At 50.0% G+C, this 20,323-nt stretch overlaps 1 protein-coding gene across 1 annotated transcript; it reads right to left on the bottom strand.

Moving 5' to 3' along the window:
* Window positions 1–889: 889 nt before the first annotated feature.
* FHIP2B (FHF complex subunit HOOK interacting protein 2B) lies at window positions 890–20,285 on the bottom strand. The gene is made up of 17 exons (XM_081203031.1): window positions 20,089–20,285; window positions 19,051–19,129; window positions 17,648–17,817; window positions 16,079–16,183; window positions 15,063–15,185; window positions 13,151–13,369; window positions 12,844–13,040; window positions 9,596–9,704; window positions 8,409–8,485; window positions 8,072–8,273; window positions 6,187–6,356; window positions 5,973–6,101; window positions 4,895–4,985; window positions 4,563–4,706; window positions 3,087–3,227; window positions 2,797–2,903; window positions 890–1,467 (listed from the first exon to the last, which is right to left on the bottom strand). The coding sequence occupies exons 1-17, from the start codon at window positions 20,137–20,139 to the stop codon at window positions 1,362–1,364; spliced, it is 2,220 nt and encodes a 739-aa protein (XP_081059157.1). The 5' UTR covers window positions 20,140–20,285; the 3' UTR covers window positions 890–1,361.
* Window positions 20,286–20,323: the final 38 nt, after the last annotated feature.

Below are 20,323 nucleotides of genomic sequence, written 5' to 3'. Positions count from 1 at the left end.
GAAACCCATCAGGGTAGAAGCAGAGAATCTGTAGCTGCAGTGTGGAGACACCAAGTGCGCCCCAGCTTACGGAGAGGGGGGCAGATTCCCTCCTCACATGTATTGCACTTGAAAAGAGTCTTTAGACCCACAACGGACTGGACGCCGTGCCTGGCCATGGTGGGTGGAGCCTGCCCCAGCCAGGGCTGCTGGTGGTGGCCTTTATTTATTTACGTATTGCGTATTGAAACGAAAAGCTCACCTTTTCCTCCAAGCAGCTCAAGGCGGCACATGTGGTTCTTCTCTCATATCATTCCAACCACAACAACCTTGAGAGGCCGAAAGGCAGTGACTGCCCTAAGATCACACCCAGTGAGTTTCATGATGGCTGAGTGGCGATTCGAACCCTGGCCTCCCAGGTCCTCTTCCACCCTGTGACCCAGCCTCTCTCAACCTTGGGTCTCCAGGTGCTATTGGACTACAACTCCCATCATCCCTGACAACTGGTCCTGCAAGCTAAGGATGAGGAGAGCTGTAGTCCAACGCCATCTGGCGAATCCACGTTGAGAGAGGCTCTTTGGGAAGGGGTTAAGTTGCAGCTGATGAGAGGAAGGCTAGCAGAAACTCTGTTAGAATAGAAAGTAAAAACGAAAGGAGTTGAGGCTGGACAGATCAATCCAGCAATCCAGCAAGAGGGGCAGAAGAAGAAAACGTCTGCCATGGTTAGGAGCAAATGGTGTTTCCCCCTCTTGTCCTGGCCTTTGTACCCTGTAGAGAGGCAGGCAGCCCCATCACCCCTAACGCCCAGCCATGGATAGTAGGAAGATTCTTCCTTTCACAAAGCAGCTTTCGGTCACCCTGCCTGCCCCACTTTCCCATTGGGCAAACATTAAATAAAACAAGCCAGAGATTAAAAACCCAGAAAGTCCAGGAGGAGCCTTTAGTATCTTCTGTACCAGATTGCCCTGAGGTGCCACATGCAGGCTCCAGGCTCCTGCAGGGAGGGAGGGAGCCATGATGCTCTGAAATCACAACTGGAGGCAAGGCGAGAGACTTCTGAGGGAGAAGGCAGAGCACTTCTGGCTTTGCTGAGGAACCACACGCTCGACCTCAGGGAGAGCTAGGTCTCGCCTCGTCGCAGCCTGACTTCTGAGACTTTGGCTCTAGGGACTGGGCGTGGGGCTCCTGGGCAGCCCTTCAAGCACAGGGGGCCTGCTTCTGCTCTCCCCGCATGAAGGCAACCAGCGACGGCTGCGGCCCGGTTCTCACAAGGCTGCAAAGGGCCTTCTAGGGTTGCCACAAATGCCCTTTCCAGACCCCAGCTGTGCAGCCATCCCTTGAGAAGTGTGGGATCCAAAAGGGGCAGCGCGCTCCTTGGAACGTCAGGCGGGGACCTCGCGCATGGACTTGACGAAGACGATGGCCGCCAGCTCCTTGCAGAACTCTTCGAGGACAACCACCCCCTCCAGGAGGGTACGATGGCCGAACCTGTAAGGAAGCAGCATGTGAGGCTGAGGAAGCGGCCTTGCCCTCATTTCCTATTGCTCACCTCCCCACTTCTGCTTCTCAAGAACGACAGCACTTTACATTTGCTAAACACCTTCATCATATATGCACTATCTGAGTCCTTTGCAACCCTAGCAGAGGAGGCCAGTGTCACGCCCAGGAGGACAGGAGCTTGCCGGAGGGGAGACTTAAACCAAAGACTGCCTCCTTTACAGGTCAGTCTCATTTCCTCCATGCAGATTGTCATTTGTCAGGGAGTCTTTAGCTGTGATTCCTGCTTCCCAAGGGGAAGGACTAGATGACTCATGGGGTCCCTTCCAACTCTACAAGTCTATGATTCTATGGTCTGCGCAGCTCCGTCTGATCCAGTGCCGAGGGCCTTCCGGCGGTTCCCTCGCTGCGAGAAGCCAAGTTACAGGGAACCAGGCAGAGGGCCTTCTTTGTAGTGGCACCTGCCCTGTGGAACGCCCTCCCAGCAGATGTCAAAGAGAAAAACAACTACCAGACTTTTAGAAGACATCTGAAGGCAGCCCTGTTTAGGGAAGCTTTAAATGTCTGATGGACTATTGTGTTTTAATATTTTATTGGAAGACGCCCAGAGTGGCTGGGGAAACCCAGCCAGATGGGCGGGGTATAAATAATAAATAATTTATTATTATTATTATTATTATTATTATTATTATTATTATTATTATTATTATTAATCAGACTGTGAAAGGAATAGATGAATATAAAAATGACAGGTCTGGTCGTCCCCCCACACCATGCCTTAGAGTTTGGGATGTGCCTGAATATAAGATGGCCCTGCAGGATCAGGCCAAAGGGGGCTCATCTAGTCCAGCGTCTGGCCAACCAGATGCCCATTGTGGGAAACCTGCAAGCCAAGATTCAAGCATGAGGGCCCTCTCTCCCCTCCTGTGGTTTCCAGCAACTGGTGTTCATATGCATTGCTGCCTCCGACTGTGGAGGCAGAGCTGAGCCATTCTGGCTAGCAGCCAACAACAACCCTCTCCTCCTTCTTGACTTTCTCTAATCCTCTTCTAAGTCCATCCAAGTTGGTGGCTACCACTGCCTCCTGTGGAAGGGAGTTCCATAGTTTAACTCTGTGCTGCGCAAAGAAGTCCTTTCTTTTTATCTGTCCTGAATCTTCCACCATTCAGCTTCATTTTTCTCTATTCACTTGCTGCATGCGGTCTATCATTTTAGGGTTCCCCTCATCTCATGCAGCCTCTTCTTTACCTTTCCTTTTCTCCAAACTGGAGGTCGGCACCAGCCCTTTCAACCTGTGTGCCGTGTCCCCCCAACACTCACTGTTGTTCTTCAGCAGGGACCAGCCCCATCAGCCCCCTCCGGACCAGCAGCAAGTTGGTGGGGAAGTTTGGTATCCGGTGGATCCTTTGCATTAGGTCTCCAATCACCTGGAAGGAGGAGAGACCAGCGGGGCGGCTTGTGAGTCAGGCCTCCAAGTCAGGTGGAGAGGAGGTGCTGGGGGGGGAGGGACGACAGGGCTCCCCTTAGCTTAGAGGCACAGGACACCCCAAAAGGCACCTTCTTCCCCAGGCAGCATTCCCCATTTCTGCCTTGCCAAGACTAGACATTACCCTGATCAGGACGGAAAAGAGGGTCCTGCAGCCGGGGGCCAGAGGCAAGTAGGGATCCAGGAGGTACTCGTGGAGGTGAGGGTGGGGAAAGAGAGCCAGGCGGGACAACACCGACGTCACCTGCAGGTTCACTGCGTAGGGCTGCAAGGGAGGAATAAGAAGAGGGGCAAAGGGGCTCAACTGTGGGGCGTCATTCACAGCCTGCACAAACAGCCAGGCATAGAGGGTCACCGGAGGGGGAGGGAAGAGAGCAGGAGAGAAGCGATTCCCCCCACCCACGACATTCTGCACTTGCTCTCTGCAACCAAGACCTTTTTGTTATGTTATGGAATGAGCCCCAGCTGCAAGGTGGCATTTCAAGGCCTTCCCTGTAGGGATGATCGCTGGGTGTGAAGCACACTTCCGCCCACAGGCAGCCTCAGCTGTCTGAACATCATGCCACCTATCTAACCTTTTGCTTTCTTAGTGGTCTGCCATGCCCTGTCTGTGATCTTTGTCTCCTTCGTCATACACCGTGCCAGGGGAAAATGACGCGATGGAAACAGGTGCCAAAATAACTTTGTACCACCCCATGATCTCAGGATTGGAAGATGTGTAAAGGTCACAGTCCAAAATCTGACTGGTTTTGCATATTGTGCCAATAAAAGGAGCCTCCACAGAGCTAGCCAGCAGCTTGCTTATGCACAGCTCACTTGATGATCATCATTCACTTCCCCATCCCTCTTATGTACAGTGGTACCTGGGGTTAAGTACTTAATTCGTTCCAGAGGTCCGTTCTTAACCTGAAACTGTTCTTAAACTGAAGCACCACTTTAGCTAATGGGGCCTCCTGCTGCTACCACGCCACCGGAGCACAATTTCTGTTCTCATCCTGAAGCAAAGTTCTTAACCTGAGGTACTATTTCTGGGTTAGCAGTGTCTGTAACCTGAAGCGTATGTAACCTGAAGCGTATGTAACCTGAGGTACCACTGTATTTATTTAGAGCATTTGGGTACCCTCCTCATCAGCCAGAGGCTCCCGGAGTGGCTTACGAGACAAGACACAACACACAAGGGGAAAAGGAAAGGGAGGGATGAGGAAAACAAAAACTCAGGCAGAGATTTCTAAATAGTTGACCAGGTGGCCCAGTTCAGGGGTAGGAGGCGGCTGAAGGAGCTGGGCCTCCAGCACAGCTGATGCCATGAGCCCTGCTGCTCCCACTTTCTCTTCCCCTGAGACCGCCTGACGGAATGGCTGCCCCCAGGTGACAGGTGAGGGGAGAGGAGGCCAAATAGAGTTGGCCTCTCACAGCAGAGCCCAGCTTTCCAGCTCCCCCGCTGAGGCAGTCTGGTGGAGAATCTTAGCGCTCCATCCTAGAGAAGGAAGCAGGCCCTGAAACTTGTCGCTCCCTGCCGCTTCTAGGCCACAGAAACACCAGGCTCCAGGGTCTTTGCGATGCTGGCCACTCCCAGCAAGGATCCCTTTCCCATCCTTACCTGGTCCAGGATGCGCATCAGCCGTTCAAAGAGCACTTCCAAGAAACGGCCCTCGTAGAAGCCGGTGCTGGCAGAGCAGGTCTCCAGGGGCCCAGGGGCCTTTGGCCAGTGCCAGCGAGACGCCTTGGTACAACATTCCTGGAACTGACAGAAGAGGAGGGGATGGATGGAAGAGGGTGGGCAGGGGAAGGGACTAAGGAGAGGCTCCTGCAGGGCCCAGCTGAGACAATAAAGGAGAATTAACTCAAATGCTGTGAATCGCAGGAGCAGGGAACAATGCCAGGAATCACACATAAGCAGAGATCAGGTAGGCAGGGAGACAAGGGACTCACCAGCACACTGGCATCGTGGACATAGGTGTCATACCCGGCCTCTTCCAGGTAGGCAGAGGTCTTTGCTTCACTGGGAACCAGGCAGAGGAAGCTGAGAAAGGAAGCAGGGTGGCAATGATGGGGTGCAAGGAAGCCTCTGAGACCCAGGACACAGGTGTGAGGGTCAGCATTAGGAAGAGGTCAGCATTAGGAAGAACCTTAACATGGAACCTTAACCGTCGGAAGGCAGTGGCCTCTCCTTCTCTTGGGGATTTTAAGCAGAGGTTGGATGGCCAGGTGTCAGGGATTCTTTAGCTGTGATTCCTGCAGGGGTTTGGACCAGATAACCCATATATATACAGTGGTACCTCGGGTTACATACGCTTCAGGTTACAGACTCCACTCACTCATAAATAGTATCTCGGGTTAAGAATGCTTCAGGATGAGAATAGAAATCGGGCTCCGGCGGCGTGGTGGCAGCAGCAGGAGGCAGCATTAGCTAAAGTGGTGCTTCAGGTTAAGAACAGTTTCAGGTTAAGAACGGACCTCTGGAACGAATTAAGTACTTAACCCGAGGTACCACTGCATATATATACATTGCAGAGATATAATCCAGGCAGGGTTAAAAACCGAGCTGGATGCAGAAAGCCAAGTTGTTTGCCTAATATATCATACAAGCTCCAACCAAAATCCTCAGCCATTTAAAAAAATCCTGTAAAATGGCCAAGCCACATAGCTCCCTTGATGGCAGCCCCTGTCTACCTTGTGCCTACTACAACTCCCATCAGCAGTGGTCAGGACAGCCACACCTGGCTGGCCCTCATGGAAATAAGAACCATAGAACTGTAGAGTTGGGGGGAGAGACCCACAGAGTTATCTAGCATGTCTGAAATGCTTGGGCCTGGCTGGGGTGGGGTGGGGTGGAGGAGTCTGGCGAAGGCCTGCCTTGTGAGTTCAGTTCATAGAATCATAGAATCCTAGAGTTGGAAGAGACCACAAGGGCCATCGAGTCCAACCCCCTGCCAAGCAGGAAACACCATCAGAGCACAGTTAAGCTGTTCATGTATTGTGAGCCGGTCTCCCTGCCCTGCCTTCGTACCTGCTGACCACCTCCTTCACGTCCTTCGGCTGGGCTTGCTGCTTTGGGGCAGGGACGCCCGGCTTGGTAGAGACCTGGAAGCTGGTGCCTGGGAACCCGTCTATGAAGTAGGGATCCTCCTCCAGTTCTCTACAGGGACAGAGAACGGAAGCATTGAGTGGCTGGCCTGGACGAGGGTCCCGCCCCCCAACTTTCCTCTCCTGCTCTCACTTACAACCCATCCTCGCAGGGCTCCTGCTCATGAGCAAGGGACTCCTCCTGCCCAGGTGGGCTTCTCAGGAGGTAGCTGCGCTCCTCCAGGTGGTCCAGGACCAGGCGCTGCATGACACGGCGATCCGGAAGCCACAGCAGCTCCTCAAACAGCCTCAGGGTGGCCATACTGATCTGGAGGGGAAGAGGGAAGAAGGGCAAGGAGTCAGGAAAGCCCGCAAGGAGGCCCTGCTCCCAGCACTGGAAGCTGCTGAGTTCCACCACCTCCTGCCACCTGGAAAAAGGTGTAGGGAGATGGAAGTCAGGGGGTGGCCATGGGAAGCCTCCCTTCTGGGAGAGAAGCTCTCACTTCAGGCAGCCTGGAGCCCCCCCTTGGAGACCCACAGAAACTCCAGGCAGCCGGCAGGGAAGGTCAGTTGGTAGCAAGACAAGCAAGAGCAGCTATTGAGGGACAAGGGCACCAAGTTGCTGGGTTCGGGGGTTGCAGACTGTCATTTCCCATCTTGATCAAGCCATGAACATAGGACGAGGCTGCTGGATCAGGCCAATGGCCCATCTAGTCCCCCAAAGGGAAACCTGCAAGCAGGATCCAAGCAGAAGAGCAACTCTCTACAGAAGGGAGTCGCTCCTTCCCCTTGATCATTTTGGTGTTCCTTTTCTGACCTTACTAAGGGGCCTGGCAGATAATAATAATAATGTTATTAATAATAATAAGAAGAAGTTGTTTTTATTTATATCCTGCCTTCCCCAGCCAAAGCCGGGCTCAGAGCGGCTAACAACAATAAAAGTAACACAGCATTCTAAAATCAATTCAGAATCAAATTAATGGCAACCACTGGGCTAGAGTTCTGTGAGGATTACCAAAGGAGGGGGTCAGACTGTGCCTTGGCCAAAGGCCTGGTGGAACAGCTCTGTCTTGCAGGCCCTGCGGAAAGATGTCGAGTCCCGCAGGGCCCTAGTCTCTTGTGACAGAGCATTCCACCAGATCAGGGCCACGGCCAAAAAAGCCCTGGCTCTGGTGGAGGCCAGCCTAACCTCCCTGTGGCCTCCGTGGGACATACCAGGAGAGGCAGTCCTGTAGGTACGAGGGTCCTAGGCTGTATAGAGCTTTAAAGGCAAAAACCAGCACCTTAAACCTGATCCTGTACTCCACTGGGAGCCAGTGCAGCTGGTATGGCACCGGGTGAATGTGATCCAGTGGCGAGGACCCCGTAAGGAGTCTCGCCAGGGCATTCTGCACCTGCTGGAGTTTCTGGGTCAGTCTCAAGGACAGCCCCACGTAGAGTAGAGATTCAACCACAGAGCTCACTGCTATCCTAGGGAAGCCTCAGCTGCTGCTGAAGGCTTCATTTCCTCCTAAAGAGCTGAGCCTGATTCCTTCCCTGGGGTTCACTAAGCCTCAAAGGCACCATGAGAGTTTCCATTTTGCAAGGGAAGGTTCGGGGGGCAGGGGGAGGGCTGGAAAACTGTCCCCCATGCTGGGATCTCCTTGGTCTGCTGTGGTCTTTGGTCATCACTATCGCCCCAGGAGTAGGTTCCCAACAAGTTGGGAGAAGACCTCAAGCCCAGCAAAACCCATAATCCCCAACCCTGCTCTGAAACTGATGGGAGCATGGCAGTTTTGGTGACTCAGAAAAAGTCCTCTGCACATGCTCTGAGGCTCTTGATTGCTTCCCACAAGGAAGCGCTGATGCTTGGCCTTCAAAGGCTTGAAGACCTCCGTCTTATCAAGATGAAGTCCTGAACAGCCTGAGGTCCAGCAAGCTGTTGCCCCCTAAGGGCAACCTGACCCAAGCACTGAGCCACCGCTGCATGCTGCATCTTTCTCCCCACTGACGCTTGCAGGAATCCTGCTCAGGTGGAACCTTTCCAGCAGGATTTCAGCTCACCTCGTCAGACAGGTGGTTGCAGCGCTCAATCAGTTGGGAGCAGAGGTGATGTTGCGGCTGGTGGCCTAAATCCTTGGGCACTGCGGGTTCTTCCTTGGTTCCCAGCACAAACCCAACCAATTCCTGGAGGAGCGCAGGAGAGCGGATGTGTCTTACCAAGGCAGTCAGGACAGCTGTCGAGAGAAGGATGCCGCGTTCTGACCTGCCAGGGAAGACAGGGATGAATGGGGGGGGGGGGTTGACTTTGGCCATGGGCTTATTAGGCAGGTCTCTGAGTTCCCTCAAGCAGGACAAGGCTTGGTGCTCACCCCCCTTTCCATGTTAAGCTTGGACTCACATTTGCAGGAGCTGAGACTGCAGGACTCCCTGGAAGAACCTCTGAGCCACCGTCTCACTTACGGCACCTGCCACAACCTGGTGGGGTGAAACACCACAATGACTCATCATGATCTCTGCAGCTCCTCCTCATTCAGAAACCCGAGTCAGCCAGCAGGCCAAGGGAGAAGTGACAACGCAGAAAGCTCCCCTGGAAAGGGGCAAAGAGCCTGAGGCAGCTTCCAAAGACTTAACTACGTGGATGTGGGTGGAGATTTCAGCAGGAGGTCTCTTCCTTTTTAAATATTTTATTAAAGTTTTCTTGGTTTACAAAGGTATGCACAATGCCTCTTTTTTCAAGTTACATTTTCCATAGGTCAGTTTCATTTGTTGAGACATTAAGGTTACATTAGAAAGAAAAAAGGGGAGAAGAGGTGGAGGGGGCCATGGTGGGTGGGGTCGGGAGGCGATATTTCTGTTTTGCTTAATATATGTGTGGGTTTTTGTGTCAGTGTTGTTTGTGCAGGTTCTCTTTGCTATTCACTTGTGTTCCTTTGGTGGTGAGAGAAGTTGGGGTTGGCCTAGGGTGTGGTTGTTCATTTGTGGTTGGCTGTGGTGATCTTTGTTTTCGTGTGTGAGTGGGGTGGGTGGGTGTTTTTGAATCAGGTTAGCCATATTGATTCATATGCTGTTGGTGGATTCTTGTTGTTGTCTTGTTGGGCTGGGTATGTGATGAAGGGGAGCCATATTGGGGTGAAGGTATCGTCTTCTATTAGTCCCCGTTTCAGTTTATCGGTTAATTTTTCTAGTAGGGCTGTTTCCCATACTATTTGGTACCATTGGTCCATGCTTACTCTTGACAGGCCTCTCCAGTGTCTGGCTATGACATTTCTGGTTGTTGAGAGTAGGTGGGCTATGAGTTCTTTGTTATATGAGTGGGCATTATTGTCTTGGAATATGTTTAGTAGGGCCAGATCTGGGGTGATTTCTAATACCTGCTTAGTTATTTTACATATTTCTTGTATAGCTATTGTCCAGAATAGTTGGATTTTGGAGCACTCCCACCACATGTGGAGGTATGTGCCTGTGGAGGTGCACCCTCTCCAGCATTTTGGTGAGGTTACTGGGCATATTGGCTTTAGTTTCCTTGGTGTTAGGTACCACCTGTAAGTGAGTTTCAGAGTGAGTTCTCAGCAGGAGGTCTCTTACCGGGTGCGCCTCTTTCACTAGGCAATCACAGAGATCGAGCCAGGCAAAGAAAGCCTCCAGGCTGGCCTGGCCTGGGAAGGCGTTCGCCTCAATGCAGCTGCCCTGAAGCCTGGAAGGGCGAGAGGTACTGTTCAGCAATGTATGGAGGACTGATCTGTCCGAACATCTCGTCAGGCAGATTGAGAGTGAGAGGCAAAATAAGTCTAACAGCTTCAAAACAGACTGGTTTGGGTTATAGAGACACAGAATAGGGAGGTGTGTACTTTGCCTGACATTCACTGAAAGTCAGTTTTACAGTAGTACCTTGGTTCCCGAACGGCTTGGCTCCTGAATACCGCAAACCCAGAAGTGAGTATTCCGGTTTGTGAACGCTTTTCGGAAGCCGAACGTCCGACATGGCTTATGCAGCTTCCGATTGAGTGCAGGAAGCTCCTACGGCCAATTGGAAGCCGCGCCTTGGTTTTCGAACCGTTTTGGGAGTCGAATGGATTCCTGGAACGGATTAAGTTCGAGAACCAAGGTACCACTGTATCTCTGCGTATACCAGTTTTTCAATCATACGCTCTTCAGCTTTAAAGTACGGTTGCATTCTGTGTGGGGGTTAAGTTCCAGGGATCACAGATATATGCAAAAACACATATACCTGAACTAACCCCTTCAAACCTGCCCCCACATGAGAATCCTTATCTTCCAGAGCAGGTGCACCAAACAGGACTTACTCCCCTAGCAAGGCAGAGAGCTTTGAAGATCTTGAAAGATTCCGGTAAGCAAGACAGAGCACTTGAAAGCTCTTTCAACGCTGGGAGAACCCGGTGCAAAAACCCACGAATTTTAAGCTCTCCACCTTGCCTGCATTTAATCTACACAATTTCAACCAGCCAGCTTTAAACCACACAAGGTTGAAATTGTGCAAGTTAATTGTGCATAAGATGCTATTGTACTGTTATTTCCCTTGAAGAGTTTGGATTTGATATCCCGCTTTATCACTACCCGAAGGAGTCTCAAAGCGGCTAACATTCTCCTTCCCCCCCTACAACAAACACTCTGAGGTGAGTGGGGCTGAGAGACTTCAAAGAAGTGTGACTAGCCCAAGGTCACCCAGCAGCTGCATGTGGAGGAGCGGGGAAGCGAACCTGGTTCCCCATGTTACAAGTCTATCGCTCTTAACCACTACAACATACTGGCTCTCCTTGCCCATGTGAAAGTCTCTGTATTACTTTTGTGACAAAAAAATCAATAAAAAGTTATTGAAATATACAGTGGTACCTCGGGTTAAGTACTTAATTCATTCCAGAGGTCCATTCTTAACCTGAAACTGTTCTTAACCTGAAGCACCACTTTAGCTAATGGAGCCTCCCGCTGCTGCCGCGCCGCCGGAGCATGATTTCTGTTCTTAACCTGAAGCAAAGTTCTTAACCTGAAGCACTATTTCTGGGTTTGCAGAGTCTGTAACCTGAAGCGTCTGTAACCTGAAGCATATGTAACCCGATGTACCACTGTATATGTAAATGGGGGAATGCTTCCCCACGGTGCCAGATATCACGCAGGCACAGTTAATGCTGAAAGGAGGGCACTGGGACCCCAAGACCTATAGTGGGGGTGGGTGGGCTGTTATCCCCACTCAGTAGCAGTGCCAGGCATTGTTTGGAGGGAGGAAGAAAAGGAAACATCCCTGGGGCCTGGCACCATCTAGAATGACTCTGGCAGTGTCTCTCCCAGTCCAAGTCTTGATAGGGAATCTAGTACCGATTCAATACAAGCTTGAGTCTTAATGGTGCCAAATACTCTGTGTCCTCAATTAAATGTCGTTTAACATGCTGTCATATTTTCAATGTACCGTATCTTTTGCTCCATAAGACGCACTTGTTTCCTCCTAAAAAGTAAGGGGAAATGTCTGTGGGTTTTATGGAGCGAATGCGTGGTCCCTGGAGCTGAATTGCCCAGGGGTAAAAAAACAGATTGCGCTTTTTTCTTTTTAGAAAGAGGGAAGGGGATGTTGAAACAAAGCCGCTGATCAGCAAGCGATTGGGTAGGGAGATAAGGGACTCTAGCGATAAAGGAGGCTGCCTGGGAGGGAGGAGGTAAAAGCCCATGGATCCTCAGGATTTTCGCATTGGGTCACCCCAAATTCACCATCAGATCACATAGCATGTCCATGGCTACAGTCTGTACCAAAAAAATCACATATCCACTGTTTTGTGGGGCCGCAATGGCGCAAAAATGTGGTTACAAAGCATAGATCTGCATGGATTCTCAGGATTTTTGCATTTGGCTACCCCAAACTCACCGTCAGATCACATATCATGTCTGTGGCCACAGCATGAACCACAAAAATCATATATCTACTGTTTCGTATTTTTTTTCTTCTTTTCCTCCTCTAAAAACTATGTGTGTCTTATGGCCAGGTGCGTGTTATGGAGCGAAAAATACAGTAATTATTAATTGGCAGCATTGCATTTGGAAGTTGGTTGGTTGTTTTTTTACAAAATGGTGTATGGATTTATGGAGACTTGTGGGCTGGGAGGGAGAAACCTGCACCCATAAGAACGTCAAGAAGAACCCAGTGGGATCAGGCCAACCAGATTCCCAAAAGGGAAATGTGCAAGCAGGATCCGAGCCCAAGAGCACCCTCCCCTCCTGGGGTGTCTAGCAACTGGTCTTCAGAAGCAATACGTCATCCTAAACAGCCCCAATGAGGGCTCCTTGGTTCCCAGGGAACAAGCCATGCAAAACCAGCTAGGCCACTTCAATTGCTGGAGGAGGACTAAGGTCTAGGCCCCCTTGTGGCCCCAAAACTCTGGGGGTATCTTGAATGGCAGATGAAGATGATGGACTTTTCAGAGCTAGCCGACCCGACTGGAAGAGTCCGCGACCAGAAGGAGGAGGAGTACCAGAAGGAATGGATGAAATTTAGTTAGATATGTTAAGATAACTTAATTGGGAAAATTTGCAAATATCAGACAGGCTTAGGATTGAAATATGTGATGTTAGAGAATAAAATGTTTAAAGTTCAAATGAAAAGAAAGAATGACGTTAAGTGGTTAAGTTAATCTTATGAGAAATTTGGTTTTGAAAAACGGTTACAAAGATATATACTGAAACTCAGCCAGAGGGATTAGAGGAAGTCACCTAAAAATGTTATGAAGAATGGATTAAGTACAGTTAAGATTTATGTTTGTTTAAATTTTTTGGAAAACCAATAAAAACTTTTTTTAAAAAAACAAACCAAACTCTGGGGGTATCTTTACCTCCAGCTGACCGGCTGAAGCGTGGTGACATCGGCAGGGTTGACAGTGGCTGGGATGGCCTCACACAGCATGCAGAGGTGGTCAGCCACCAGGGGGCAAAGCCTGCTGTCTCGCGCCAGAGCCAGGGCAGCTGCTCGATGGTCGATGCTTGTTAGCAGTAGAAGGTTCTCCTGAGCTTTGAGGGCAACCTTCCTCTTCTGCAAGGGAGGGAAAACAACGCTCCTGAAGCCCCTCCTTGATATGAAGTCTCACCTTCTCCACCTGCCCTAGCAAGAGGCAGCGTACGCCCCACCCCACGGCCCTGTACCTTGCTCTTGCACAAGCTGATGAGGGAGGTCACCAGGTTTGGGGCAGAGGAGGCTGGTTCCACAAGCCGCACCTCGCAGGAAGCTTCCTCTGGGCACAGTCTTCTGTCCTGCTCTACAGGGGTGGGCAGGGTCCGGGAAGGGTCCAAGGCTGGCTCTGCTGTTGCTCCCTGAGGCTGGAAGGCCGGATCCACTTTCTGACCACTCGCCACATTCTTGCCCTTGAAAACGGGGGGAGAATCTGGCTACATTATCCCTGTTTGGTATGCTGGGCTTAAGGTGGGAAATCAAGCAAAGACACAATCCCCCAGCTGGGTCCAACCCATAGGTGGCTCCTCCAGAATCAACACCAGGCACAGGAAAACTCAGCCCTTCAGATGTTTTGGGACTACATCTCCCATCACCCCTAGCTAACAGGACCAGTGATCAGGGATGATGGGAATTGTAGTCTCAAAACATCTGGAGGGCCGAGTTTGCCTGTGCCTGATCACCACTCTTGGAATGAACCTGAGCTTTGCAGCTGAGCACCCACTGCAGAAAGCAACACCCACTGAGCTCCTTCAAATAATGAGTAAACCGCTTGATTCCAAAAACAAAATGAGTTAGCTATTTCATACAATTCATACACTGCTTGATTTGCAGACCCAGCATGAAAGGTCTGCTCGGTGTGCATGATTTGGGAGCACTGGGGATTCATTCTCTCTCTCTCTCTCTCTCTCACACACACACACACACACACCACCAACAACAACTGTGGCAACAGGCAGGAAAAGAATTACCGTATTTTTCGCTCTATAGGACGCACCGGACCATAGGAGGGGGAGAACAGGGGGGGAAATTATCCCCTCTCTGCTCAGCGCCCCTTCAGCGAAGCAGCAGGAGAAACGGAGCCCCTTCCATTTCTCATCCCGCTTCACTGAAGGGGCGCTGCGCAGAGAGGGAAAACTGTGCAGCGCCTCTCCAGCAAAGCGAAGCCTGAAGAGCAAGAGGGATCGGTGTGCACCAACCCCTCTCGCTCTCCAGGCTTCAGACGGCTATCCGCAAGCCTTCGGAGCGCAGCGGGAAGTCCCGCTGCGCTCCGGGGGCTTCAGGCGGCTACAGCGAAAGCAACGCAAAGCCTCCGGAGCGCAGGGGGAGCGCTCCCTCTGTGCTTCAGAGGCTTCGCGTTGCTATCGCTGAAGCCAAGGAGCATGCATTCGCTCCATAGGACGCACACACATTTCCCCTTAATTTTTGGAGGGGAAAAGGTGCGTCCTATAGAGCGAAAAATGCGGTAAGTGGTCTGTCAAGACTCTCAGCAATTTTTAAGTGGTCTGGCCAGGAGAGAACAGTTTGGGAACCACTGACTTAAGATAATTTCTGTTGAGTAAATGCTGTATAACTTTTGAAAATAAAGCAATAAAAGATCAGGCATGTGTATTTCTGTAATAATAATAATTAATAATAATTTATTTATACCCCGCCCATCTGGCTGGGCTTCCCCAGCCACTCTGGGTGGCTTCCCAAAAAATATTAAAATACCATAATACATCAAACATTAAAAGCTTCCCTAAACAGGGCTGCCTTCAGATGTCTTCTAAAAGTCTGGTAGTTGTTGTTCTCTTTGACATCTGGTTGGAGGGCGTTCCACAGGGCAGGTGCCACTACTGAGAAGGCCCTCTGCCTGGTTCCCTGTAACCTGACTTCTCGCAGGGAGGGAACCGTCAGAAGGCCCTCGGTGCTGGACCCCAGTGTCCGGGTAGAACAATGGGGGTGGAGATGTTCCTTCAGATATACTGGACCGAGGCAGTTTAGGGCTTTAAAGGTCATCCACGCACATACAGACCTTGCAAAAAAAGAGCACTCTGCAGTCTGTCCCAGACTGTTAAAAGATGTACTGGCACCTGGATGCAAGCAGATCCAAGAGTCCCTCACCTCTAGGACGTAGGGCAGCAGGGCCGGATCCTGTTTGATCTTGGTACACAGGGCAGCAACAAGCTGCATCATTTCCTTCTCAGGCTCAGAGCCTAGCGCGTCGTTCCCAAGGTGGAGGAGTTTCTGTAGAAGGACAGCGGGTGGATAGGTGAGGGTAGCAGTGGCTCCAAGGAGCAAATGGGTAGAAAGATGCTTTAAGAATAAAGTACAATCGCATCTTGTGGGACATGGGTGGCGCTGTGGGTTAAACCACAGAGCCTAGAAGATCGGCAGTTCTAATCCCCACCACGGGGTGAGCTACCGTTGCTCGGTCCCTGCTCCTGCCAACCTAGCAGTTCGAAAGCACGTCAAAGTGCAAGTAGATAAATAGGTACCACTCCGGCGGGAAGGTAAACGGCATTTCCGTGCGCTGCTCTGGTTCACCAGAAAGCGGCTTAGTCATGCTGGCCACATGACCCGGAAGCTGTACGCCGGCTCCCTCGGCCAATAAAGCGAGATGAGCGCCGCAACCCCAGAGTCAGCCACGACTGGACCTAATGGTCAGGGGTCCCTTTACCTTTTACAATCGCATCTTACACACATTTAAGATGCTCAATTTCAACCATACGTGGTTGAAGGCCGCTGGCTGAAATCCTGCAAGTTAAATGCAAGCAAGTTGGAGAGATTAATAACTTTTTCTGTGCAGGGAAAACCCACTGCAAAAAGAGTTTTTATACATCAAACCCACACATAAGATGCAATCTTATTGTAACCAAAAGAGTTTTGAGCCCAGGGCTCAGAATCACGCAAACCAAGAGAAAACATGCAAGTCTGCTTTGTTTTCGAAAATGGAATCCTGCTCTTGTAGCAGAACTTGAGTTGCCTTGGCACAGAATTTGATTTTTCTTTGTCAGCACGGAGTACAATGCTAATTGGAACTTTCGCCAGATTTGACGGAGAGGGGAGTGCCAGAAATTGCCTTCTTTGGCACGGGCAACTCAGACGAACCCTGGCTGGCTCAGCAGAAAGGAACTCACCTGGACAGGCCTGTACACGTTTAGGTAATGCAGCAGAGGGCATTGCATTTGTCCCAGCAAGCGGCTGAAGAAGAGGAGCACGTGAGACCTCATCCCCGTGGGATACTGGGGATTAGAAGAGAGACAAGAGTACTGCTACAGAGGGTCCCTTCGGAAGATCCTGCCCTGTCCCTCCTGCCACCAGGCTTCAAGGAGCCTTGAGCCTGACTCAGACAAGTCAGTGTGAACAGCAAAACAAAACACAACGCCAAAAATTAGGAGTTCAGTTAAGCACTCTAAAATTGCAAAAAAACCAACAGCAACCCAGAAAGCATAAAATAGCCCAGCAACAGCCCTTCGAGTTATGCCTAGCTGCTGCCTCCAAACACCTACTTGAATAGAGAAGGGAAAAGAAAAGGTGCCTGTGGATTGAATTTATTCTGCAGGAGAGTTCCATGATCATCCCCATCAATAATGTTCATAAACCACTTAGTATGTAAAATCTTTATGGCAGATGAAAATGATGGACTTTTTGGAGCTGGCTGACCTGACTGGAAGAATCCGCGACCAGAAAGAAGAGGAATTTCAAGAAGATTGGAGGAAATTTAAGTACTTGAACAAATATTGTAATATAAAAAATTAGAAACTACTTGAAAGTAACAAACAGGTCTAGGATTAAATTAGGATATAATCAAATAAATGGGATTTAGAACACTAAGAAAAGTGAAAAACTTATAATTGGAGATATTTTAGTTTAATAATGATATTGGAAAGCTGTTACATTCAATTAAAAGGAAAAGGAAGGGAGGGACTGGAGGAAGTCAATTAAGATGTTTATAAGGTTGGACTTTTAAAGAATTAATTTGTTTTCATTGTTTATTTTTGTTTATTTCTTGATGTATTTTACTTTTTGTTTTTGTGTGTTATTCCGTTATGTGATATTTGTTATAATTATGGAAAATCTAATATATATATATATATATTTAAAGTATGTAAAATCTTTAAGCGGCTAACATAAAACACGGTAAGATGATTTAAAGAAGAAAAATGTCTCTACAACATTTAAAACCAAAAATAAAAAGAAATACATTGGTAAAAACAGAGAAGCCATCAATAAAACATTCAGTTAAACATCAATAAATAATCTGGTAGGATCACGTGATGACTCTTAAGAGGCTGGGAGTGCCTGCTTAGAGATGGATCTTTAGGAGGTGTTTAAAGCTGGCTTCTGCTTCTGTTTCTGCCTCATGAATAGTACATGGGAGGTACGCTGGCCATGTTGGCTGGGGCGGACAATCCAACAGTACCTGGAGTGCCACAGGTTCCACATCCTTGGCTTAAAAGATAAACCCAGCAACCGGATTTTGGGGAGCTCTCAGACCAGGCATCCTCTGTGGAACCCCTTAAACTGGGCATGCAATTCTCTTCCACTGCCTGACTCCTCCATGCAAAGTGAGGGTCATGCCTGCAGCCAGTGGCGCCACTGCCAAAAAGGCCCTGCTCCTATTGCATTTCAGCAAAGCAGACGCTGCTTGGGTGGGAGGGACAGCAGAAAAGTACAGAACTGCCTCAGAAAGGAAGCTGTGGTACCTCTGCTTTTGCCAGAGTGCTGAGGGTCTCCAGGATTTTGTGTTGAAGCAAGTACTCCAAACAGGGTCCTGTCTCCCCCGATGGCTGCTTCTTCTCCTCGTACGCTAGGATATCTAGCATCTGTTTCAAGCGCCAGGGGATGTCCGTCTCTTTTGCTGGCTTGTTTTCATCTTGAGAAAAGACAATCAGCTTGTCACAAGCATACCCACTCACCCGTTTTTCATCAGACACAGGGATCTCATTCATTCCTTTACCCAAGCACTGAAAAGATGGTTGAACAGCATTATTTAAAAACATTTTAATATGTTTTTGCTTTCTTCCTTGTTGTTTGCTCCCCTGGGCTCCTTTGGGAGGAAGGGTCTGATATTAATGTAATAAAAATTAATATCCAGAACTAATACCTGCAGAATGCAGCTGCAGACCTCTCTGCAACTGCATGGCAAGTTCTGAATAGGGCTAAAGGATCTGTGCTGCTTCTCAATCAGACTCTGATCCCAGAAGCTCTGTAGCAGCTTTCCCCAACCTCCAGATTCCAAGACAGCAAGACTGGAGGGTCAGGGATGATGAAGTTGTAGCAGTTCATTAACATCTGGAGGACACCACACAAGTGGAGGCTGATTTATGGGCCAGGATTTATTTTTTGCCAGTGTTAACTGGCTTTTATCCATAATTTTATTTATACAAGTATTTCTACTTGCTCTTTCGCAAAACAGCAGGGTGGTTCCCTCTTGGAAAACAAGGACTGGCCCACTCTATGGCATTTTCTCATACTATCATCATATACTCCTGCCTTTCAAAGTTCTTCGGAAATGTCAGCTGGATCCAAAGGTGTCATGTATCCTTAAAAGGGGGAAATGGCAGAAAAAACTAGCCCATTCTGTCCCTATAGATTCCCCTTTGCTCACCTTGATTTCATGGTTTGTTTGTTTTTTAAGGGAAAGATTTATTATCATTTTGATAAGAGTGTCTCCAGGGTACTTTTTGGGCAGGAAGGTGGGAGATAAGCATCTCAACTCCATATATAGCCTCATTTGAATGTGTGCCACACCGGTCTGACAGGTCAGGACAACTTGGGCCACAAATATATTATTTTCCCTTTCAGCCTGCATGTCACCTGCCTTCCTTCGGAAAAGAACATTCACAGAATCATAGAACTGTGGAGCTGGAAGGGACCCAAAGTGTCATCTGGCCCAACCCCCTTGCAATGCAGGAATCACAGCTAACTTAATCTAAGAAACTTCCTCCACCTCCACAAAATAACTGTGTGCCATAAGCTTTGCGTTTCCTTCAATCAACAGCAAGAGCAACGGTAAAGGAAGTAGCAACGGCTCAACAAGAAGAAAAGCAAGGTGTGGATGCACACAAAAGGGAGTGCTGGCATTCGTGGCCACAGGGGTTCCTACCGGTGGTCTCCAGGTAATACTGGGTGATGCCCTTCCAGTGGTCCGTGAAGGCGGCCGGAAGGTCCAGGCGCGGCTCCTCCTGCGAGGGGGGGGGGAGGAGAAAGCTGCTGTGAGGGTAAAGGCCCACGCTGTTCCCTTGCTTATATGCCTCCTCAGCAGTGCTGGATTTACATATAAGCCAAACAAGCTATAGCTTAGGGCCCCACTCTCTTGCCCCCAATACTACTTCTTAATTGTATTTCAGTTCAACAATTACTTTGATAAAATACATTTTGTTATGTGCAAATGTCTTTAGATACCTATTAGGTCCATAAATTACCATATAGCATATACCGTAGAACCTTGGCTTACGTTGCCCTCGGGTAACGTAAACTTTGGGTTGCGAAAGTGGCAAACTCGGAAGTATATTTCCGGGTTTTGCCGCTTGCGCATGCGCAGAAGCGGCACCTCCGGTTGCTGAAACCTCAGGATCTGACCAGAGGAACCACTGTATTCAACACAAAAAAACAGTGACAGTTTGTTGTTGACAAAGGACAGCTGGACATATAAAGGGCCCTATCACCTTCGGTAGCTTAGGGCCTCATCAAACCTAAATCTGGTCCTGCTCCTCAGCCCACCCTGAAAGGACAGGCAGATGGGAACAAAGAGGGAAGCGGTTTTCTAAGGAATGAGCTCCATCCCTGACCCCACCTGAGTGGGTCGCCTGCCAGCCAGGTAGCCAGTGAGCCAACCAACATGGGCATGGCCAGGATTTTTGTGTGGGGGGGGCAGAACCTCAGATTTGTATTGATGGGGGGGCTATGCCCATGCCAACCAATTAGGTAGTCAGGTAGCCAGCCAGGTAGCCTGACAGTCAGCTTCTTAGCCAGCCAGCCAACCAATCAATTCGTTTGCCAGGTGGCCAGCCAGCCAGATAACCAATCAGGTAGCCAGTCAGCTCCCTGATCAGTTGATTGACCAGCCGGCCAGCCAGTCAGGGAGCCAAGCGGCCAGCCCAGCTCCGCTAGCCCAGCTCCGCTCCCTCGCCCCGCCGCTCACCGTCTCCACGGCCCGTTGCAGGAGGGCTCCCAGGCGGCCCAGGAGAGCCATGGCTTCTCCGCGGGAGGAGAGAGGAGAAGCCTCCCCGCCCAGGGCGCCGTCTGCGCCCTTTCTCCCCTCCGCTCGCCCGCGGCCGTTCCTGCCCAACCGTGGAGAGGGAGGGCAGGAGGCCCTGATTGGTCCATCCGAGCGCGTACGGGGGCGGGGCGTTGGGCGGAAAGGGGCGAGACCTCCT

This window comes from Podarcis bocagei (genome assembly GCF_964188305.1).
Source record: "Podarcis bocagei genome assembly, chromosome: 7".
Lineage (NCBI taxonomy): Eukaryota > Metazoa > Chordata > Lepidosauria > Squamata > Lacertidae > Podarcis > Podarcis bocagei.
The sequence above is the reverse complement of the archived record's forward strand: the minus strand, read 5'-3'. Positions and strand labels throughout refer to the sequence as shown.